Raw genomic sequence first — 24,911 nt, 5'->3', positions numbered from 1 at the left:
ATAGGAAATGGCAACCTACTCCAATATTCTTGCCTGGAAAATCCTGTGGACAGTGGAGCCTGAAGGGCTGCTGTCCATAGGGTCACGCAGAGTCGGATACAACTGAAGCGACTTAGCATGCATGAATGCATTGGAGAAGGAAATGGCAACCCACTCCAGTGTTCTTGCCTGGAGAATCCCAGGGATGGAGGAGCCTGGTGGGCTGCCGTCTGTGGGGTCGCACAGAGTCAGACACGAGTGAAGCGATGCAGCAGCAAAGACTTTCTGGATTATCACAACTTGGAGATGTTGTGGATAAGAACCCACCTGCCAATGCACCTAGTGGGGGAGGGCAGGGATGATGCTAAACATCCTACAAAGCACAGGACAGTCTCCCACAGCAAAGAGTTATCCAGCCCCAAATGTTACCGTGTAGAGGCTGAAAAGCCCTGCTCTGAGGACTCAGTCAAAAGCTATTTGATGCAACCGGAGACCAAATATCAAAAAAAGTAGATATTTTGTTTCCTGTACAATTGTTGCTAGAGTTAAATTGTACAAGAGTTAGTAGTAAAAATAAACTCAAAACAGATTAAAGACCTAAATTATGGATGGCCACTTAAACCTTGTAGAGGAAAACATAGGTAGAACACTTCTTAACATAAATCACAGCAAGACCCTTTTTGACCCACCCTACAGTAATGAAAATACAAACAAAAATAAACAAAAGTGGGACCTAATTAAACTTAAAAGCTTTTGCACAGCAAAGGAAACCATAAACAAAACAAAAAGACAACCCTTGAAACGGAAGAAAATATTTGCAAATGAAGCAAGTGACAAGGGATTAATCTCCAAAATATACAAACAGCTCATGTAGCTCATTATTTTTTTTAAAAAGTGAAAAAATGAGCAGAAGACCTAAGTAGACACTTCCCCAAAGAAGACATACAGATGGCCAAGAAGCACATGAAAAGAAGCTCAAGATCACTAATTATTAGAGAAATGCAAATTAAAACTACAATGAGATATCACCTCACACTGGTCAGAATGGCCACCATCAAAAAATCTAAAACCAGGACTTCCCTGGTGGTACAGTGGATGAGAATCTGCCTACCAACGCAGGAGACACAGGTTGGATCTCTGGTCTGGGAAGATTCCACATGCTGCAGGGCAACGAAGCCCTGCACCACAACTCCTGAGCCCGCGCACCGAGAGCCCCTGCTCCACAAGAGAAGACACCACAGTGAGAAGCCCGAGCACTGCAACAGAGTAGCCCTCCATTCGCCGCAACCAGAGAAAAGCCCATGCACAGCAACGAGGACCCAGCACAGTCAAAAATAAATAACTTAAAAAAATCTACAAACAGTAAGTGTTGGAGAGAATGTAGAGAAAAGGGAACCCTCCTACACTATGGGGGAATGTAAATTGGTAGAGCCAATTTTCCTTAAAAAACTAAAAATACAATTACCTTATGGTCCAGCAATCTCTCTCTTGGGCATCTACCTGCAGAAAACCATAATTCAAAAGCTCATGCACACCAGTGTTCACTGCAGCACTATTTACAATAGCCAGGACACAGAAACAACCTGAATGTTCATCAACAGAGGAATGGATAAAAAGATGTGGTACATATATACAATGCAGTATTAGCCGTAAAACAGAACAAGATACTGCCACTTGCAGAGACACAGTTGGACCTATAGACTGTCATATACAGTGAACTAAGACAGAAAGAGAAAAATAAATATCGTATATTAGCACGTATATGTGAAAGAATATGGTACATGTTGGAAGAATGGTACAGATGAACCTATTTGCAAAGCAGAAATAGAGACACAGATGTAAAGAACAAACATGTGGACATCAAGAAGGGGGAAGGTGGGTGGGATGAAACAGGAGACTGAGATGGACATATATATGCTGCTGTGTATGAAATAAATAACTGATGAGAATCTGCTGTATAGCATAGGGAATTCAAGGTTCTGTGGTGAACTAAACAGGAAGGAAATCTTAAAAAGAGGGGATATATATACATATAACTGATTCACTTTGCTGTACAGCAGGAATAACACAGTATTGTAAAGCAACTACACGCTAATAAAAATTAATTAAAAAAATAAAATATGGCAAAATGGATCTTTCCAAGGAAAAGAGAATAAAAAGCTAAACATAAAAAAAAAAAAAAGAGTCCACATCCTGTTAGGCTAGTTAGTTGGCATTGTATATTTTTTCCAGTTTGCCTTCTTCAAGAGTGGCCCATAAAATGTAATTAGCTCTTCTTTGGGTTAAAATCAGAAATGGAAAATTTAACCTCTGAGAGGAAACAGAAAATGAAAAGTATTGTAACAATGAAGTTCATGTGCAAATTTTAGTTGAGTGCATTCTCTTTTGTAAGGTTGTACACCTCTTTGCATGCCACCCTTCCAGGCCACAGACACACACATAACCTGTGCACATGTAACGGTGTGGGAGAAAAGCTTGGATTTGGATCCAAAAGAATAAAATTCAATTTCCACCTCTACCAATGAATAATCTTGAGCAAATCACCTATCCTCTTTAAACTTTAGCTTCTCCGCCAATAAAAGGGGGCTAACCTATACATTTCAAAGTGATATAAATTTTTCATACAGTAATTTACAATAAAGCACTTGGCAAAACCATGAAGTGTGATCGAACCACTCACAAGATGACAATCACACATACAGCGGGCTTCTCCTCCACGGGGCATGTGGGTTTTCTTTTATTATATTTTCCCATTTTATCACTGCCTACATAAGTTTCTCCTAGGTGATATTCTATTTCTTATGCTGCACTGGAGAAATACTCATTATATTTTGAAGACAAACCAAATTCAATTTATTTTACTCTTGTCCCAAAGGAGATTATTACTTCTCCTTAATAAGATTTATTATTATTAGAAAACAACTCATCCTGTTACAATGAGAAAGCTTAGGATGATCAGGCAGACATTTATGATGTAGCTTCCCATTTTCCCAATGATGAGATCTTGACATCACCCAATACATTCTTGTCTTACAATAACACTTACCACTTTGAGCCAGACTCTAAATGCTCTATAATTCTCACCTGTGCTTGACTTTCCTTAACACGATATTGTATTTTTACTTTCAAAATCAACACAATTTCAAGGATTATAAGAAAGTTGAAAATAGAATGTCATCCTTTCATTATAACCTGAGCTTCTGGTAAGATTAGAGAGGGGGTCTGTACACATGCTTTGTTAATTAACTTTGATGCTCTTGAAGCACTGGTAACAATCCTAACACACATGATTTCTCATAATTGCCTTCCACCCCTTGCCTGTAAAGGCTTGTTATGTAGAACAGAATTATTTTGTGGGTGAATAAGATGTGTGTCACGACGTGCTGTGAGTTCCTAAGAATAGAAACTCCTATGACTAAACTCCCCATGAACACAGCAAATTAGAGAAAATAACAAATGCTTTTATCCCTCAGCCCAGCCAAATCACTTCGTGTTTCCATTTCACTTCAGTGAGAAAGTTATTGACCTTGAAGATGCTCCCCCAGCAAATGTATACCATTTTTGTTTTAAGTTCCACACCTGTGCTCTCTGCTCACTGCAGTCAACCGCCCACTTCAGCTGTGCAGCTGCCTAAGGAGGACACCTCGGGTGTCTCCCTGGTGCCATGGACTGGGATCGGGCAGAGACAGGCAGACACTTACTGATGGGGCCTTCTTTCAAACACAAACCTGGAAAAGTGGGCGTATTAAGTGGTGGATGTAAATTTGGACCCAAGTATCTGACTTCTGTTTCCATTGCTGTTAACCAGGTGTGGCAAAGTAGGGCCTACAGCCCACATCTGGGCAGTTACCTGCTTGTAAACAAAGTTTTTTGGAACATTGCCATGCTTACTGGCTTGCATACTGTCTGTGGGTGTTTTTGTGTTACTCCCTGATAGCTCAGTTGCTAAAGAATCTGCCTGCAATGCAGGATACCCCAGGTTGATTCCTGGGTCGGAAAGATCCACTGGAGAAGGGATAGGCTACCCACTCCAGTGTTCCTGGGCTTCCCTTATGGCTCAGCTGGTAAAGAATTTGCCTGCAATGCGGGAGACCTGGATTTTATCCCTGGGTTGGGAAGATGCCCTGGAGAAGTGAAAGGCTACCCACTCCAGTATTCTGGCCTGGAGAATTCCGTGGACTGTATAGTCACAGAGTTATAAAGAGTCGGACACGACTGAGGGACTTTCAGCAGAGTTGAGTAGTTGTGAAAAAGACCTATGGCCCATAAGCCTAAAATGTTTACTACCTGGTCCTTTGGAGAAAAAGTTTGCTGAGCTCTGTTTAACCACTGGGTTTCATTCAAGACAGTCCAATGGTAAATGCTTTAGGCATGAAAAAAACAACAGTGTCAGGGACCTTGCCTCCAGAATCTTTCCATTGGAAAAATGAAGTGTAACCACATAGAAAGTTCATTCATAATACAAGAGTTGGATGATGACATGAGTCAGCAGTCAATGACAGCCCAGGGCACTGACCTTATGAACCGGTGTATATCAAGGGCTCATGGGCTGGGCACCAAGCCCAATGCTTTTCAGCATTAAAGAGTTTGCTTCTCACAAAACCCCTCTGAGATAGGTATCATCACATTAAACAGATGAAGAGCCCCAGATCCAGAAAGCCTTTATTTTCTCCTAAGGACACACAGCTGAAAAGTACTGAAGGTAGGCTTTGAACCCAGTCAGTGTGACTCCAGAACCCATGTTCTTCATCATCCATTGAGAGGGACAGATGGTGAAAACCTGAGGAGTTCAGTGAAGGGAGGGGTTATTGCTGGCTGCGTGGGCTGCAAAGTCTTCAAACCAGAGATGGGGTCTGAGCAATGCCAAGAAGGAGGGAGATGAGTTTGAGAAACAATTCTCCTCACGTAAGGGAAGACCACATTTTACATTAGTCAAGACCAGCTACCACTAGGGAGGGGACTTGGCCAGAGGACGGGTCTTTCCTAGGACTAATGGCTCCCGGACCCATTCTGAGCATCCAGTAAGTGTTTACTAGCAGCTCTCGGTCAATTGCAGCCAGCCCTGTCACCACGCATCAGTGGGTGAGCAAATGGTGCTGGCAAGAGGTGTGTGCGCGGGTGTCTGGCGGTTGTCCCTGTGCCCCTGGGAGAGTGCCTGAGACAGGTCTGTCTCAGAGCCATGGATAGAAGTGTGGTCAGCGGCACCCAAGTTACCCAAAGAGAGATTCAGGTCTGCTCTCAGCATCCCACACCACAGCCCCTCCTCTGATGCCCCTCTTCCTGCAGCTGTATTCATGGTGGAGCTCAGCACAGCGAGGAGCCCAGCAATGGCAGGCACGCAACCTAGGCTGCACCACTTGCTAATGACAAGTCCTGAGACGAACCTCTTAAGTCACTTACAGCTTTGGTGTTCTCATCCATAAAATGGAGAACTGCTGCCAACTTCAGGGGGTTGTTGTAAGATTGAAGGGCTATGAGACGGGACCCTGCGGGGAAACACCAGGTGTGCGGAGGCACTCGACAAACGTCATTAGAGGTGGAGTTAGAGGTGAATGGCAAGCTGGCAACGAGGGAAGGAATCTGAAATAAATGAAGACGGTCCTACTTCAGAAGGTAGGACCTTCCTTTCTGTCAAATGAGCTGAGCAGGAGGGATTCCTTCCTGAGGATTTGAACCTCCCAGAGTGGCGTTCTCTAGCAGAGGAGGGGGCCGTCTTTGGATTTGAACCTCCCAGAGTGGCGTTCTCTAGCAGAGGAGGGGGCCGTCTTCCAGCAGCAGAATAAAAGTAGTGCTGTTCCTATTCTCGTCAGTTATCCTAGTCAACACACTCTCCTCCCACACCCACACCCCAGAGCTCTCTTGAGGTGCTGGTTGCTAACAAGAAGAGAAAGAAATCCTAAAAATTATACTATTTGCCACGAATATCTCTTTAATACATCTTCCTGTCCCTTTCCTGCCTCCTAATTCTCTGTCTCTCTCTTGTCTCTCTTGATCTCTGTCTGTCTCTGTCACACACACACACACACACACACACACACAACCTTCTTGTAATACTGCTGCTGCTGCGTCACTTCAGTCGTGTCCAACTCTGTGCGACCCCATAGATGGCAGCTCACCAGGCTCCGCCATCCCTGGGGTTCTCCAGGCAAGACCACTGGAGTGGGTTGTCATTTCCTTCTCCAGTGCATGAAAGTGAAAAGTGAAAGTGAAGTCACTCAGTCGTGTCCAACTCTTAGCGACCCCATGGACTGCAGCCTACCAGGCTCCCCCGCTCATGGGATTTTCCAGGCAAGAGTACAGGAGTGGGGTGCCATCGCCTTCTCCACTTGTAATACTAGAGAAAGTCAAGTCACTCTTGGTCCTGGTCTAAGCATCTGTATTTGGAAACAAGAGTGTCTCACTAGAATCAGAATCTATTCATAATTAAAACACACTCACACAGCCATTCCTTGTAATCAGGGCCCTAATCCTGTTTCTAAAATGCTCATGGACTGTTGAAAGCTCTAGAGAGAAATGGCCAATTCCTGGTGACTCTTTGCAAGAACTTGTTTAAAGCATTTCTTAACTCAAAACTGAACTGGAACCACCCTGCCTCACAGCTGGGGCCCCAGCACTGCAAACACTTTGTTCTTTCACCAGCCAAGGAAGGAGACCACACAGAAGGCAGGAGGGGGCAGCCGCAACTGCCACCCTGGCCCTTCCTCCTGTCAGAGTCCCTTTGCCATCCAGACCACTGTTATGTGGAATCTGGATGGAGATTGGAAAAAAAGGGCCTGGAGCAGGGTCTGGAACTGTCTAAAATCCAGAACAAGCCCTGCCGCTTGAATTACCATTCAGATTCATTTCGAGATTGCAGAATGTGCTGGCGATGTTTTTCTAAAGGGCAACCCCGGTGCTCCCGAGATGGGAAGCACCCTCCCCTCTGACATGTTTATTCCATCCTCCGGAGGAAGGGAGGGGACAGAGCTGGCTCGGCAACCCCGCAGTCTGCTTCCATGCCGGTTACTTCAGTGGGAGCTTGACAGTCAGCCATGCTGGAAATAAACACTTATGCCTTGGGCTGGAAGTGTCTTTCCCTTAGCGATGCCTGATGGCAAAGACCCCTGTGCCTTTGACGTGCCTCTTTTCTTTCCTCACTGAACCACATCATGGTGAATAACAACCAATGTTCAAAACAAATAAACTGGGCCATCATAGAAACCGCCCTTCTAGATAGTCTTAGGAAAGGTTGAGAAACATATTCTAGTGTTTAGGTAAGAAACTAAAATGCTGACTCAAACCATAATTTCAGCAAAGAACATGGTACTTGGAAAGTTTCACAATCTCTCTGTATCCCCTCTGAGGTACCAATTTTAAAAAGGGTATCTTAGTTCAGGTTCTTCCAGAAGCAGACTCTGAGATGAAGTTTGGAGTACCAGTACTTTATTTGGGAGATATTCCCAGGAAGCACTGGTGGGTGTTATGGATTGAATCATACCCTGTTAAAGATTGTTGAAGTCCTAACCTCTCCCCACTCAGTACCTATGAATGTGACCTTATTTGGAAATAATGTATTGGCAGATGCTCAAGTTAAGATCAGGTCAATGGAGTGGGCTCTTACCCAATAGGTCCGTGTCCTTACAAAAAGGGAAAGTTTAAATACAGAGACAGACTTCCACATAGGGTGAATGCCACATGGAGTTGGGGGCAGAATTCAGGGTGTTGTATCTACAAGCCAAGGAATGCCAAAAATTGCCAGCAAACCACCAGAAGCTAGGAGAGAGCATAAAACAGATTCTCTCAGAGAAGGAAACAACACTCCACTAATTCCTTGATTTTGGACTTCTAACCTCCAGAACTGTGAGAAAACCATTAACTGGTTTTCAAGCTATGGTACTTCATTACAGCAGCCCTAGGAAACAGATATAGTACATATGTGGGGGAGTCTGGCAGGAGCAGAAAGTGAAGTGAAGTGAAGTCGCTCCGTCGTGTCCGACTCTTTGTGACCCCATGGACTGTAGCCTACCAGGTTCCTCTGTCCATGGGATTTTCCAGGCAAGAGTACTGGAGTGGGTTGCCATTTCAGCTAGTCACCACTCTTAACAACAGGGCTTCATGATACTGGCAAGTTTGTGGAAATAGGTGGTGCAGGGTTAGCATATGTGACAGCAAGGCTATTTGGGTCTGAATTCAGTCCCTGGCCCAGAGCTGCCGCTGCAGGGCCTTGGACCTCTTGCACCACCAGCGCCTCCTGCACCGCCTCCTGCATGGCCAGGTGCACAAAACGCCAGAGCGAGGCTGAGGGGTGCAGCTGGAGGCAGCTGGAAGGCAGGCCAGGCACTGAGGGGGAGGCCAGTGTGGTATGAGCATGCATCATCCGCTACAGAGGACATGCTAAACCTTCCCCAGGCTGTTGGGAGTTTCCGTTGCAGAGTTTAGCACCTAGGTTATTTAAGAAGGGTAAAATATTACTGACCTCTCTTTTCACTGGAACAATCCTCCCAATCGGTGTCCCTAAATTATGTCCCCCTAATCATTCGCCTGTCCTGATTGCCATGGAGATATGAGTAGGAAATGAGAGCTGCTCAAAAGGAATGGAGCGTCTAAGTCCTTACCTGGGCATTTACATTCATACTCCTGTCCTGCCTTGGATACAGTCCTCCCATTCTTGGGGTGTCTTCCTCTCCCCTCTTTGCATGAGTCCTACCCATTCAAATCCTGCGACCCCAATGTGTATCCCTTTGCTCCTCCAGTGTAGCTTTCTGAAAGCCCTTACATTTGAACTACTTGATACTGTTCTCCACTGAACTTTTTTCGAACGATTCTGCAGACCATTTAATAGCAGTTCTCTGAAAAAATAAATGCCAAATTGGGTCAAATCAATTCATACACTATTAGATATTGTTTCTCCCTCTCTTCCTCTGGGGATGTGTAAGGCACATTTGCAGAGAGAAGGTTCTGACAAGTCCTGCAGTGAAATGACAACAAAAAAAACCTTCCTTAAGTTTGCTCAAACTAGTGTTTCCAGTACGTCTATCCCTTCTTGCTGTGGCACAGCATTCTATCTTGCAGAATACAGTTTGGGAAACAATGCCTTTGTTATAGACTTCAGTGAACAAGACCTTCAGGAGTCAGCTCCTTTGGATGAGGAGAGCTGGTTCATGTGAGCAGCTGGCCCCATGGAGGGAAGTCAGTGCTGGGCCTTGAGTGGCAGTGAGCTACACACCGCAGTCCCAAGGGCCATGATGTGAGGTCCCCAGGCTCTTCATCCCAGAACCATTCTGAGGGTGGGGAATGAGTTTCCAGACACAGGCGGGGGGGCTACTAAGAGCCCTTCCTGTGGTAAGACATTCTGTTCCTAACACCAGATCTGCCCTTTCCCAACTTTTTGTGGCAAGCAAACTTCAAGTCTTACCGCAAAGTTCATAACAAATGTAAGCTGTTATCTCCCAGGGGCAATATAGTTCATAGTGGGGGCCAGGCTGCCTGGGGTCAAAGCCCAGCTCTAACTCATGCCAGCCATGTGCCACTGGGCCTCAGCCCCCTGCCTGCATCATGGGGACACCAGCAAAAGTGCCAGAGGACTATCTGACCTAACGCATGTAAACAACGCGGAAAACAAACTCCTCTCAACAAGTGTTGACTGTTACCGCAGCTCATATCACTTCACCAGACCAGTCAGAGACCTCTGTCGTGTCTCGCAACTGTGAGTTCTCTGAGCATAGCAACTGGGACTTATCACGGTGCAGTAGCTGACGTGTAATAGTGCTTCCTCAGAAAATATATTCAGGATTCTTTAAAGGATGGCTATGCTCTGTATTTTATTTCTACCTCTGATATTATTTCCAACAATGAAATGTTTTGTTATAACATACCCTCTTCACTAATAGGAAGATAACTCGATTTTCTCTCATTGTAGTCTTTTCTCTCCAGCTAGAGAGGACCTGTCATGACTAGATGGCTGCCAGGGCCTTTGATCAGTGGGTCACTGTCCTTGTGGTCTCCACGGCCCCGGGCAGTCACAGCAGAGATGTTTAAGATGCCATTGATTTATCTGTCTGTCTTAGTCATCAATGGGGTGCCAAGCAGGGAGGTTCTATACCCAGGTAGAACCACATCACAGAAAGCTCTTAAAAGGAAATTCTTCCAAGTCCAAAGGGTCAATCTTGCTAATCCTAGGAAGGTCATCCATTGGTAAACAACTGATGAGAAAATCTGGACACATCTCTCCTTTAAGAAAGTTGAATGTGTCTGTCTACGCTATGAAAGGGCTTCCCCAGTGGCTCAGCAGTATAGAATCTGCCGGCAGTGCAGGAGATGCAGGTTGGATGCCTGGGTCAGGAAGATCCCCTGGATGAGGGCATGGCCACCCACTACAGTACTCTTGCCTGGAGAATCCCAAGGACAACGGAGCCTGGCAGGCTACAGTCCACTGGGTTGCAGAGAGTCAGACATAACTGAAGCTACTTAGCATGCACACATGTATGCTACGAAAATCCACTAAGTGAAAACTCACACTCATGAAAACAGTTGAATTAGAACATGAATTCTTCCATTAATAATAATTTGATAGCACTCGCCCAAGTAAGTGTTGTTATAATAGTCTCTTCCACCAAAGTTTCAAAGAGCCTCATCTAGCAGGGGGAAGGTCCTTTTGTATGTGGCTAATATTTTTTTTGTTTTAAAAAGCAGGTTTTTTGAGTTGTCATTTACATATATTAGGCATTTTCTGAACCTAGATATAGTAATAATATAAGGAATTCGGATCACTTGTTTGTTCATTAAACTTTTATTTTATATAGACAAAAAGTACTCTCCCTCCACTCAAGCTTCTACACATCAAGTTCCCACTGTTCTTAAGATTTTTGTCCATTAATGCTGCAGGCCCTGACCTACAGGGCAACAGGCTGCAGGAGGGCCTTGCTTTACAGCACCTGCTCTCCTGTAGCCCCTGCTGCTGCTACTGCTGCTAAGTCACTTCAGTCGTGTCCGACTCTGTGCGACCCTATAGACGGCAAACCACCAGGCTCCCCTGTCCCCTGGGATTCTCCAGGCAAGAACATTGGAGTGGGTTGCCATTTCCTTCTCCAATACAGGAAAGTGAAAAGTGAAAGTGAAGTCGCTAAGTCGTATCTGACTCTTAGGGACCCCACGGACTGCAGCCCACCAGGCTTCTCCGTCCATGGGATTTTCCAGGCAAGAGTACTGGAGTGGGGTGCCATTGCGTAGCCCCTGAGAGAAGATCAAATCAGCACTCCTCCCAGAATCCTGTCAGGAGCAAGACAGACAGAGGATAGGCAGAAAGAAAGCTAAACGTACACAAGTAAATAGAGCCAGAGTGATTTTTGTCTCTTGGACCACCATTTCTTCTCTGGTAAGATCCAGAAGTAGAACCCAAAGGTATCTATCTCTTTCAGTTCAAATATTCTGTGATTCTGTCATATCAAGGAAGCCCCACTTAGGTCACAGAAAATCTTTCCAGAGAGGCTCCATTCTTATCACTGAAAGTAAAATTCACTGACAGCATTCCCCATATCCACACCAGCTAATCATGATGTTACCAAAGCCACTTTTGATTACAAAGTAGTTACACTATATGAAAGGTTCATTCCTGATGATTTTCCAAAATTCTAGTTAATTTCTCACAGGAATAAATGCAAAATTAGAGCCACATTATTGTAAATAGTGCACATAAATCGAGACAAAAATTAATAATTTTTTGTATTGTATTATTTTTCATTTGCATAATTCAAAATCCCATTAAATGTGAGTTTTTATATTCCCTTGGAAAGGATTTTTTAAAAACCTTCAGAGAAAAGGAATGAAGGTGATGGAAGAGAAAGGTAAAGTCCCATGATCATATCTGATGGAGAAAGACTGTGGGTTTGAAGGAATTCTATGGGGAAAGCATCCAGGAAAATAGAGAGGACTCCCTAGAGAGGACTCATTACAGGGACAGCACCTAGGCCCATTGAGAGGACTCCCTAGAGAGGATCAAGCAGCACAGTACCGTCTTCCTTGGGTAATCATTCTGCACTGAGTCTGAGATGATTAGTCAATTTGGAGGTTAGATGCCTTTTTTCTTTTTAATTGAAGTTACTCCAGGCTTGCATGCTGCTATGAAATATTCAACCCGAAATTTAAAAATCCCTAAACAGCCAAATCTTCTCTTTATCCTTTGGCACAGAGGAGCCATTTTGTGCTCTTAAAAATGGCTGACAGGAATTTTCTGAGGAAGCTATGGTCAGAAAACAAACCAGAAATTAGATTGGCTTCAAATATGAGGCTTTGAGTTTAGAGCCATAGCTAGAAACTGATGTGTTTTTTTCCTAATGAAAAAAATCAAGGAATTGTCATGAAGATCAAAAACTGCTCTCCAAACCTTCCCTTTCACATCCTCCCCCCAGGCGACTTTGGATTGCAAGAGCTCGTGATTATAACTTTATTCACAATCCGTTTTTGGTATCCAAGTAGCTCCCTCTCCAAGATGAAATTACAAAGCTTTGAAAATTAGAGGTACCCTTCTGCTCACCCTAAAGAACTATTCCTGATGAGATGCTCTGTTGAAATGGAAGGAATTTGCTTTACAGCAGCCTCCCTTGTAGAATTCTGGATAGGAACGTTTAACAATACGGCATTTGCAATGGGCAGGTGAGAGCTGACCAAGTTTTTAAAGGGGATTTCACAGGCCAGGTCAGCAGGGAGATGGATGGGTGAGCTGTGGTAGATACAATTATTTGACTTTCTGAGCTGTTCTTTTGAAGCCTCTACATTTAATAGAAAGAAATAGAAAAATCCTCTTTGCCAACCTTTTGTAGCTCAATCTTTATTGTTCCCACTGAAATCCAAAGAAAACAGGCAAGATTCATTTTGTCCATAAAGCATTTGTGTATTTTATATAGGTCTGGGTTTTGAAGTGTTGATAGAGAAGTAGAAGAAAAGACAAAGTTTCCTCTCTAATCTGAAGAAATCAAAGGGAAAATTTCTGAAGCTCTCAAGCCTAACTTAGAAGTCCTGGGTGGTATCTCCTGATATATGCCTCTTTTGCTATTAAACTCAGCATGGAAATTAGCACAGGCTCACAAAATGACGGAAATCAGACTAGACCATAAAGAAGTAAGCCTGTAGGGAAATTAAGACTTTCTCGTAAAACCAGAGAACATGACCTATAGAACTAGGGAAGCTTTCTCTTAAAGAAAGAAAGCTTTTCTTTCTTTTCAGCATCCATCTCTCAAAGACTGGTCTGGTTAATGGGCTGGTTGGGCCAACCATGTAGAGGATTGTTTGTTTGCCTTGGGGTATATGAGAAGTGCTTGGTAAATACTCACTCAATGATAAGTCAATTGGTTTACCAAACGATTTGTTTTAAGTGAAAATTTTTGTTTTCATTTTAAGTTAAAAATTTCTTAATTTTTTATTCCTGGTATCAATACCACAATTTACAGGACAATATACCTGATATACTGAAAGGAAAAAGACAAAGCTTCAAGTGATAAAAGACCTCAGGAATGTATATCTAACTGATACTGCATTGCATTAATCAATAGCTACACTTTTTGCAAACTGTGGCTATGACAGTCCCGAACAAGAAGGTTCTCTGTTTAAGCTGCAATACCTTTTCTGACTATGGTCATCGTTCCTTCTGTAGCACATTTTTACAGCCCCTTCAGTGCATTTTGGAGGACTGCCTCAAAGTAATCTGCAGCTTTCCTGATGACTCCTCACTCTCTCCTGCTAAGAACTTTAGTCCTTTTCTGCTGAGTTGTTGGAACCTTCTGATACCATATTCACCCCTCCACTACCAGATCTATGACCATCAACATAGGGACTTGAGCTTCTTCCACCAAAACCGTCCCACTTCATAGGCCCATAATTTGATTGCTGTTGTTCACTATAATTTCCAAATCATTATAGTATCCCCCACTACCATAGTTACTACTGCGAAAATGTCGTCTTTCATTGTAACCATTATATCCTCTGCTACCATCAGCATTTCTGTTACCGTGGTTTCCATATTCTGGCCGACCACCACAATAGCCTTCTCTAATGCAAGAACCAGGACCATCGTGATAGTTGCCACCATCACCTCCAAATTTACTATATCCCCTATCATCCACCTCCTGCTGCCACCAACTCTATGACTCTATGACCTCTATGACACCTCTTCCATCAAAGTTTCCTCCATAGCCTATAACATTGCCACAAAACTAGTCTTTCAAATTATATTCTTCTGAGTCTCTAATGCCACCAACAGATATTTTCTTCGCTGTTAAATGAAAGCTTCCCTGGTGGCTCAGATGGTAAAGAATCTGCCTGCAACGAGGGAGACCTGGGTTCTATCACTGGGTCGGGAAGATACCCTAGAGAAGAGAACGGCAACCCATTCCAGTATCCCTGCCTAGAGAATTTCATGGACAGAGGAGCCTGGCGGGCTACAGTCCATGGGGTCGCAAAGAGTCGGACATGACTGAGTGACTAACACTCTCCTTCACTTTCTTTAGGAAGAGCTCTCTTTGACTTCACTACACACCCATCAGCCTTTTGTGGTGCAACATACATTGCCCCATCCACCTCCTGTGACTACAAAAATAAGTCACAAACCTAAAGACCCTGGGACATTTTGTTTGGAGGTTTCTCATGACCACACAGTCTATGCGTGTGCCCCATTTCTTAAACTGTTCTATTAAACTGTCATCTGCAGTTTCAACCCTCAGAGCACCAAAAAACAGTTTTCTCAAACTGCTCTGGTTCCTTTGGATCAAAGCGGTAGCACAAAGACACATAAAATTCTGAGTATTTTAGCAAGAATGGCAGATTTTGCTTTAAAGCAGCAAATTTAAAATAAAAAAATCATGTTTTCAGCTGAGTGCTTCAAAGAAAACACAGGGCAGAGAATTAAATTCTTGTCACCTTAGAAAGGTCTGTAAGGCCTAAAAACGTGCCGGCAGAAGTTTCAGCAAAAATGAGGCCATTTGTAGCATTTTCTGCTGGGCACCTCCTCCCTCTCCCTTCCCACCCTGTGTTCTCTTTCCCAGCTGTGGATTGAGGAGGCCACTGAAGGGCATTGTGCTACCCAGATGGTTTGAATAACCAGATATTGAAAATAACTATCACACATAAAAACAACTACAGCAAAAAACTATCAGTCTGGCAATACCAACTCTCGACAGCCAAAATAGGTTACTAAGAGTCACTTTATCGAATTGCTTAGCAATCTGTTTTGAGGGCAGAAAGAAAGAAAAGCATCAAATGTATTTTGACTATTTTAGTCAAAACTCATAGGATGACCACTGTGGGAAGAACTGGTGAGAACTGGGGAACTGGTGGCGTTTTCTGCTCACTGGTAAGTGTTCCTGAAACTCTGTGTGCTGGGCCTCCACTCTGAGAAGGGCTCACCGTAGGGAACATTTGTGTTGGATTTTTAACTATGAGTTATGAGAACAACAATTTTCCACCTTCCTTTATCCCCTTAATGCTGCTAATAATGTCAACAGTGAGTCCAGGAGGTCCTCACATATCTGGACTTGATTATAAGAGGAAGACAGGGTTTCCACAGTGGGGGGCAGGGCAGGGTCAGCATTCTAGGCAGAGGGAACCAAGAGGAAGGTGGAAAGAAAGAGAGCAGGCTTGGGAAAAGGGAGAGTTAGGAGGGGAGTACTTAGGGCAGTTGAGTGACCTGAGAAGTCTCTGTATCAACATGGACAGACTTAGAGATTGTCCTACTGAGTGAAGTAAGTCAGACAGAGGAGATACATTGTACGACATCTCTTATATATGGAATCTAAAAAAAAATTATATAAATAAATTTATTTACAAGGCAGAAACAGATTCACAGACTTAGAGAACAAACTTATGGTTGCAGGGGCGGGAGAAGGAGGATGTGGGGAGGGGATAGTTCGGGAGTTTGGGATGGACATGTGCACACTGCTGTGTTTAAGATGGATAATTAACAAAGACCTACTGTACAATACAAGAAACTCTGCTCAATGTTTTGCGGCAGCCTGGATGGGAGGGCAGACTGGGGGAGAATGGATACGTGTATATGTGTGGCTGAGTCCCTTCACTGTTCACCTGAAACTGTCACAACATTGATAATCAACTTACTCCAAATAAAAAGTCTGAAAGAGAGAGAAAGAAAAGGGTCTCTATGAAGGAGTTGCTCACACCTCTCCATAATCCTAGAGATTCTAGTTTGGACAGAAGTTGTCTTCACTCCCTTCTGCAAAGAATGCCTGGAATGGGTTCAGCGACGTCTCAGCTCCGCCATTCCCCTGCCTAGATTGCCAGCTCTAAGCTCAAGCAATGTTTGCCCTTCTTTCTACAGAGCTGTCCTGCTGCCATCAGCTTCCTCTTAAATGCACAGAAAACCACTCACTGGTGCACATGGAGAGACATGCCAGCAGATGCAAGACACGTTCATTTGCATGCAGACTAGCACACACACATACCACGAACACGCCAGAACATACGCACAAACACACAGCCTCACACACACCTTCACACGTACACTGGGGCACAGACACTTTTACCCCCAGCAGAGCACACAGGCAAACACACACCAGCACACGCGTGTGCTGCACCCACACTGAGCCGGCCTCATGCTGGAGTCCCCCGGTTCACTTGCCTTCTCCTGGCTTCTCTGGCCAGTCTGCCTCCCAGGGCCACAGATGGCAATCTCCACCTCCACCCCTCCAGTCTATCTTTTCTACTCTTCTCCTATAATAGCTACTCACTCCAAGTCTCCCAGCCCATAAGAAGAAAAAGCAGTTCTAACTCAGGGCTGACGTTCACATTACAGTTTAGAATCAGAACAACATAGCATGATGCAGAACTGGTGAAATGTAGGAATACACAGCTGACTTTCTAGTACCTACAGCAATACAGAAAAGTGGGGATTTGTTTAATCTTACATGGTGATATTGGTTTTAAGCCATTCTCCCCAGCTCTGGGGTTTGCTGAAAGCCACGCACCTAGAGCCAGCAGCCCTACAGACACCTGGAGAATCTCCGGGGGACTTCTCTTTTCCCAGTCCTCTTGCCGGGCATCTTGGGGAGCAGCCCCACTAAGATTCACTGATATTCAGAATCTGGCAATTTAAAGCTTCTGCTCTGAACATCAGATTTCTTTTCTGTTTGCTTTGCCCCAGCCAACAGCAAAAGGCTTTGCACTCTCAGAGCTCAGCCCAGGCAGATGTAAGTGGGCTCAAGGCTAAAATCTGACATAAATAATTAATAATTGATTGTAGACATTTGTTATTTAAAGACAATTCTCCCACTCCTTTAGGATTTATACAAGAAACCAAATCTCGACTCAAGGTCTGTGTGTAATATTAATAGTACACTATTCTTTTAGAAAAACTCACCCCACAAAATCTTACACACTCAATGAAGATACATTGTTACCAAACAGATCAATTAAAGGCTATTATTTAGGATCAAATCTTCTCAAATACAATTTAATTTATATTTTGATCTCCACCTATGCATAATGTGGTAGGGGCAAGGAGGGGTCCCTACACACACAGAAGCTGGTTGAATTGCAAACTGAGGTTGGTCCCTCTCAAGAAATGCTCCCAAATATGTGTTTTTATTAAGAGAAAAACAGGAAAGATGGATTTTACCATTTGGGGTGAACATGAGTTCAGAATTATAGTAATATGCCAGAGGAAAACACAATCCTATATTAACAACCAAATATTTTATACTAAGGAAAAAATATATAATGAGGATACTCAGTATCAAAACAGTTATTTCTTACTTCAGAAATTGAAAGGAAAATCACAATGCATGCTAACTAAGGGGAATACCTTCAAAAGTCTGCTTCAGAATTCAGTCATCGCACGTATAATATTGCAAGTTGACAAAAAGCCTGGTGGAGAGGCTGCATAGAACATTCGAGAGCACACACCTTGAACAAGGGATCAGAAAAATTGTGTTTGGGGCCTGGTTCTACTCAGGCAAGTCACCAAACCTCTGATCCTCATTTCTCTTTCTATAAAAAGAGAATCTTACTACTTTTTCGGCCGACTTGCCATAGGAGAGTTATGAGTGAAGGTATTGGAAAGCGTTTTGTAAATATAAAGGGGTAACTGCACTAATAGAACGTTGGTCTGGACCAGCAAGGGTCCTGCCTGTCTTTGTTCAAATGCTTTCTATTTATTTTTTTCCCCTTGAGCCTGAAAATTAGTTGCTGAGTATCACAAATCATAACCGGCAAGCAAAGCAGACGGTGGAAGCTCCTAACATTTCCACCACTGCAATTTGACTGCTTCAGACAGCAGTTTGCTTTCTCTTCAAGTCAATTCTCACCAACAAAGTCCTTGTGCGGCCATAAATCTACGGTCGATGCACAAGCGTAAGGGACAAGCCAGAAAATGCTGGACTCTGTCCTTGGATTTTTCACAGTGGGAGCTTCCACTTAGAGAGTTAAAAATATGTGATAAGGTAGAAGTCTGGATTTTTTTTTTAAGTGTTTGTTTTATTTGTTTATTGGAGCTTCAGGGAAGAGTAAGATTTAGGTTCCTAATTCTATGAGCCAATACCAGTGAGACGGTAGGCAACTTAAACGTTCTTAAAAGTCTGGTAATTTTACAAGACCATGCAATTCATTTTGTAGCTGAAAGGGGTGTTCAGCTCTCTTCTCATCTTACAGATGCAAAAACTAAAGAGATTTCTGCCCAAGTTTACACTGCAATTTAGTGACAGAGGAAGAAAAAGAAAGCATGTTAGTACCAAGTTTTCTACTTTCTTCTACCAGAAACATTATATCCTTTCTGTTTTGTAGGTTGGGAAACTGAGGCACATATCATAATGATTACTGCTTTTGCAGCACTTCTGTGTACAGGCACTTCTAAGTAGCATTTCCAGCCCACACTGCTCTCTATGAGGCAAGACATCGCTACCGCCATCTCGTAGAAGAACGGGGCTCTGAAGGTAAGCAACAGGCCACAGTGAAAGGATGGTGAGGGATCAGGACTTCCATCCAGATCTTTTTGGTTCAATGGCCTCCTCTGTCCCTCCACCCTATTGCCTGCTCCAGAAAAGATAAGAAACACTTGCAGATGGTCAGTTAGGAAAACAATTCTCTTTCCTTGATGGAAAAACTGTTTAGACTTCAATAGAAGTCTAAAGTATCCTAGGAAATGTTTTTTTACTTTAACCTATTATTTTAATTATCAACCCTAGAGAAATTAGCCCAAGGAAGTAAGTCAGAAAAAAAAAATTTTAAGCTATATATGTTAAGATTTTCTTGCAGGATTAGCTATAATAACAAAAATTAGAAATAGCCCAAATATCCAACAATAAGTAAGAAAATACGATGCATAAACTATGGAATTAACATAACAATTAAAAATAATTATGAAAGCTAAGCATAAAAAAGATACTCAGAATAAAATATTAAGGAAAAAAGCACATGAAATTGTTTTTGTAATAAAACTGTAATAAGCGCCAATACTTTGGCCACCTGATGCGAAGAGCCGACTTCAGGGTCAGAAGAGACCCTGATGCTGGAAAAGACTGACAGCAGGAGGAGAAGGGGACGACAGAGGATGAGATGGTTGGATGGCATCACCAACTCAATGGACATGAGTTTGAGCAAGTTCCAGGAGATGGTGAAGGACAGGGAAGCTTGGTGTGCTGCAGTCCATGGGGTTGCAGAAAGTCGGACACGACTAAGCAACTGAACAGCAAATAATAGCTATATAAAGATATGTAGACACTTGGGAAAATTTTGGAATGGAATTCTTTTCAAATTTATAACTTCCTCTGATTTTATGATATTTTTTGTAAAATATTTCAAATGAAGACAGAAAAAAATGATAGCTAGTTGAGATATTTACATAGTAACTGAGACCATATTGGACTATAATGATTAGATATCCTGCTTTTTTTTTCTTTCTATATTTTGAAATAGACAATTGAATAATTTGATTTATGCTTTAATCCACAAATTTTTATTTTTCTCCTTCTTGCCTTTCATTAATTTATTAGTCCATTAGTTAATCTCCAACAGTGGTAGCCTTCTTTATTTTCTGCTTTTCCTTAATGTTAAAGCCAAACCAGAAAAATGAATATTTTTCCTTGTCTACTTTTCAAGATATAGTATTAGTTGAATCATATGAAATTATCATTTTTGTAGGTCTCAAATAAATGAATATCGAAAATTTCTTACGGTCCAATCATAAAATTTTAACAGTGGTAGGATTTTATCTTAGACCGTCCTTATAAATAATTTTAATCAGTCTATTTACTCAAACTGCCTTGTTCTCTCCACCTGTTTAATTTTTAAAGTACTTTGTTTTACGCTAAGTTCTCTAGAAGAAAAGTCTAAATAATGCCCCTCCATAAACCATTACAGTGAATTTAATCACACAGAAAGGTCTAGACTTCATTCATTCACCGACCCTTTTAATTCACCCAACAAATATTTACTGTGTGTGAGCTCTGCTTCAAACACTGTGCTAAGTGCTGGGGTATCTCTGAGCAAGATTAAAGCATCTTTTCCCTCAGAAAACAGACTGTGTTTTAGACTGGAAGGAGTAGTTGTGTATGTGTAGTGACTAAATAGATCATTTTGTTTCAATTAACAGATCAAATGACTAGTTTGATTATTTTTAACCAAATGGACTTTATGTTTTCTCAAATTGGTTAAATCTACAGTCACTTTAGTACTGATAAGAACTAACCTTGGCCCAAACAGAGAAGAAATTTATTTCGAACAATTACTGCTATTTATTTAATCAGTTAGCTATGAGTGAAAGTCACTCAGTCGTGTCCAATTCTTTGCGATATACAGTCCATGGAATTCTCCAGGCCAGAATACTGGAGTGGGTAGCCTTTCCCTTCTCCAGGGGATCTTCCCAACCCAGGGATCAAACTCAGGTCTCCCATATTGCAGGAGGATTCTTTACCAGCTGAGCCACCAGGGAAGCCCCCATAGGTAAATAAGGCTCAGGAGAAAAAGGATTAGAGTATGTTTGGACAACTCTAAAGCAAGACAGTTTCCTAGTGGTGCCTGAATTCTTTGAAATAAAACAGAAAATACCATATTCAGGGATTCTTGAAAATAAAAGTGCATATCCAATTAAAAAAATTTTTTTTAAGACAAAGGCAAAAATAAAATGATTTTTTAAAAAAATTCAGCAGTGGTTATTCACCTAAGCAACAATTTCGCAGCTGTTTTTCTGGGGAATGTTTTGCAGCAGCAGATGTGTAAATAGGCTAGCAAATCTGAGAAAGGCCGTGGTATAAAATGAAGCAGATCATGTGGATAAGTAGAGCCAGATGACCAGAAATCAAAATAAACCACTGGTGAACGTGCCATCCATGAAAAACTTCCTGGCGTCCTGGCGTCACTCAAAAGCTTCCCTCAAGCACGGCCCCAAGCAGTTTAAGCAAAGGTCTGATTGCAAAGAGTGTTCAGTTAAATCCGTTAAATACCCTGGTCACTGCGCAGCCACGCCAACCATTTGGCTAAAATTCTGGTTGGCCACCCTGACCAGTGATGACCAGGCAAACTGTGTTCTAATTTGCTCCCCCTAACTACTTATATCTATTCGTCATATTTTCACGTTGAGGGAATATCCCCTAGAAAATAAATATCTCGGAAAAATAAAAATGGTTGCTGTAACGCTCATCCTATGACCCAGCAAAGGTTTGACACTTGTTCACAATTGGGCCTCCCATTGGCAGGGATCACCACCGTGTTCCCGAGCTGTTACGGGCATGCTCAAAAACCAAAAGGAGGGTGAACTGGATCTCAACAGATGGAGAAAATGTCCAGTGCTGCTCTACAACACAATCAAAAGCAGGTTAAGAATCTTAACCGTGGGTTTCCATTTCCTGTCACTGGGTAATGAAAACAAGAAAACAGTCCAGGGTGTAATAGTAATAAAAATTAATACAACTTTTACGTATGGACGGTTTAGTATGTATCAGACATGCAACATTTACTTCTCATTTTCACAGCTCTGCAATGAAGGCTATTCTTACTTTAAAGGTGAGAAAACTAAGGCCCAGAGAGGTTAAGTGACTTGCCTAAGGTTGCACAGCTGAGAAATCGGCAGCACTGTAATTGGCCTGACTCTTCCCACATCACCTTTTCCTGAGCCTGTGTGTCAAAGCTGCATTTCCTTGCAAAGGAAGGACCAAGGCCACATTGACCACTGTGAGGTAGTGGCCACCTTGGTGTTAAAGGCACTGACAAGTTGAGGGCTCTGCAGACAAAACTCTGCCCATACCATTAGGCACTCCATCTTAATCTCTTTCAGCTTCAAGTGACTCTCTTAGCAGACTCACCCAAGAAGACTTCCTCAGGTAGACAGACTGGGGCATTATTTGCTGTGATCTTAATGATCTGGGCAATTGCAAGAAAACAAATGGAAAAGTCTTAAGTAAAAAGAAGAAATCTTAAAAGGGTCTGGGGAGTAAGTAACTTAATTGAGCGAGAAAAGAAGGAAGACCGCAACTCAAATTTCATCAGCAGCCTTTCCTCCAAAGGAAATCATAAAGCGTGTCTTCTCAGCCTACACGGGTGCCTTTTGTGGCACTTGGTGTTAAATGCCCCTCTAAGCCTCCCTTGCCCTCCCTCAATGAGGCTAGGAGCGTCATCTAAAAATAGCTGAAATTTCAATCTCCAAACTGGCAAAGCAAGTGGCTTTGAAAGATGAATCTAAAGCTTTTCTTCCTGTACACTGCTTGTGGAAATGGGTATGGCCCCCATCTTGTCTTCTGGGTGGGGTTTTGTTTACCACTCCTGGCAATCACTACCACTCAAGCAGCTTTTCTTTTCTAATTCTATTGTCCCTGCCTTAGCCTCAAGGCTCAAAACAAATAGACCCCTGAAAAAACTTCAGATGGTGAAATTATCTCCTGAGTACAGTCCCCCACTTGAAGCCCAGGGTCTGAATCTATTGCTGTCATCTGTTCCCTCTGAAGTCATTGAATTCATAGGCTCTTATGGCGTCACAGGTCCCCCCACCCTGCCCTGCACACAAGGATGGGCTGCTCTGGGCTCACCCTGGTGTCCTTACCCCACAGTACCACGTGACTCATACCCAGCAAGCCCTTTTCTGAGAAGAGAGCTGTGATGTTACAGAAAACCCCATGATTACTTAGTCCTCGAAACCCCCAAGGCCCTAGGCCGGGGCTGTGCCGTATTCTCTGGTAGGAGCAAAAGCGCCCGTGGCCTCTCCGGCTCTCCCACCATTGTTGCCAAACGCCCTCCCACGCTGAGGTGAGCTGTAAAGTGGAGAAAAGGCGTTGGTTTTTGACCACTCTCCCACTTTTTTAGATTCAAATACAGCCTGTCCCATTTCTTGTAAAAATGCCAAGATGCCAAACCCCAGACAGAATCCATTTTGTCTTCTTTTCAATTCTTCTTCTTATTATCTGAGCTGGAAAACACAATGGGAATGAAAGGATTGTAGAAAAGCTAGTCTCTGGGGACTGAAATGAAGTGAGGAGTAAGTTCTCTCGTTGGTTGGTTGTTCCTCGTGGTGGTGACCTAACAAGTCACATCCTCTCATCTGTCCCCTACATGCTGTCAGCATCTCTGGCTTTTTGGCCTGAGACAGACAGCTGCCTAAAGCAAGGGGCAGTGGGTGAGTCACGGAGCCCGGGGTGGGTGTGTCAGCAAGCAGCCCTTGGCTGTGGGGCGCAGGGGCAGCCATGTCAGAGCTGAGCCTAGATGTGGGCCTTGAAGAAGGCCGCGTCCCTCCTTCGTTAACCCAGTCAGTGCCTGGCTTACAGAGATGCTTCAAGTAAGCCACAGCCATGACCCCAGCCATGACCCTCTCTGCCCAACAGCACATGAAACATTCTTTGTTGGCGAAGCAGGAAGGCAGCTGAGTGACGGAGCCAGCAAGGTAGTAAAAGAAGAATACACAAAGACTCGGAAAATGCTTCAGCACAAAACGTGGCCCGGGTGATATTTTCTGGTCCCTCCCAGCTTCTGTTAAGTTCTCCCTCTCCTCTTGTCCACACAGGCCCTGCCTCAGTTCCTCCTCATCCTTCCCCCTCTCTCCTTTAATCACTGGAAAAATCCATACTTCACACAGGTCTGTTTTCAAGCAGCTGACTCTAAGCTAATTCCCAACTTGGCCATATTGAAGCAGATGTCTCTATAGAAACAGACCCTTCCCTGTTCAGCTGCCCGTTGCTTTGGGGAGGGCAAGATTTAAAGGAGACACTGGCTCTTCTCCACACCTCTGCTCTCTCCCTCCATCCCACACATATGTACAAAGAGTTTCTAAAAGTTCATTTCCATCGAAACATCCAGGCTTACCTGTAATTGGGAACTGTGCCTGCAAGATGGCCACAATAACAAGTGCAGTCCACTTCATCTTGTCCTTCCCCAGGATGGTGCCCGGAGGCAGAGGCTGAGGCGGCTGTGACTGGATGAAGAAGAGGAAAGGAGTCTCTGCTGGCTTTGTTCTGCTGCTGCCTCCTCAGGAAGTGGAGGACGATGGGCCTTTGAGAAGGCACCTGCCAACCGGGCCAAGAAACTCACACTCCCCCTTTCGGTTCACAGGCAGGAAGCTCTGGAGGTTTGAGGGTTTGGGGTGTGTGTATGTGTCTGTCTGAATTTTTGCTTTTTTTTTTTTGTCGTCTCCTTTAACCATTGTTTTATTGTCCTTCTTTCTAATTTTTGTCTGAGTGATAGTTGCTCAGTCATGCCTGACTCTTCGCAACCCCATGGACTGTAGCCTGCCAGGCTCCTCTGTCCATGGAATTCTCCAGGCAAGATTAATGGGGTGGGTTGCCATTTCCTTCTTTTTGTCTAATTTTCATCTAATTCCTATCTTGATTGGTGTAGTCGGCCCCTAAGCAAATACATGACTTCCCTGGTGGCTCAGACAGTAAAGTGTCCGCCTACAACGCAGGAGACCTGGGTTCAGTCCCTGGGTTGGGAAGATCCCCTGGAGAAGGAAATGGCAACCCACTCCAGTACTC

The 24,911-nt window shown here is 43.4% G+C and overlaps 1 protein-coding gene across 3 annotated transcripts in view; it reads right to left on the bottom strand.

Annotated features, from left to right (window-relative positions):
- The window catches only part of CD247 (CD247 molecule), an 83,757-nt gene extending 59,262 nt beyond the window's left edge, over positions 1 to 24,495 (bottom strand). Inside the window, exon 1 of one of the 3 annotated variants that reach the window (XM_061399459.1) lies at positions 24,244 to 24,495. In XM_061399459.1, the coding sequence (XP_061255443.1) occupies positions 24,244 to 24,301 (58 nt within the window). In that variant the 5' untranslated portion in view covers positions 24,302 to 24,495. The remainder of the gene's footprint in view (positions 1 to 24,243) is intronic. The other 2 variants (XM_061399449.1, XM_061399444.1) reach the window with 2 other exon arrangements.
- Positions 24,496 to 24,911: the final 416 nt, after the last annotated feature.

The sequence above is a fragment of the Bos javanicus genome, chromosome 3 (genome assembly GCF_032452875.1).
Source record: "Bos javanicus breed banteng chromosome 3, ARS-OSU_banteng_1.0, whole genome shotgun sequence".
NCBI classification, from domain to species: Eukaryota; Metazoa; Chordata; class Mammalia; order Artiodactyla; family Bovidae; genus Bos; species Bos javanicus.
Note: the sequence above shows the minus strand (reverse complement) of the source record. Positions and strands in the feature narration are given on the sequence as shown.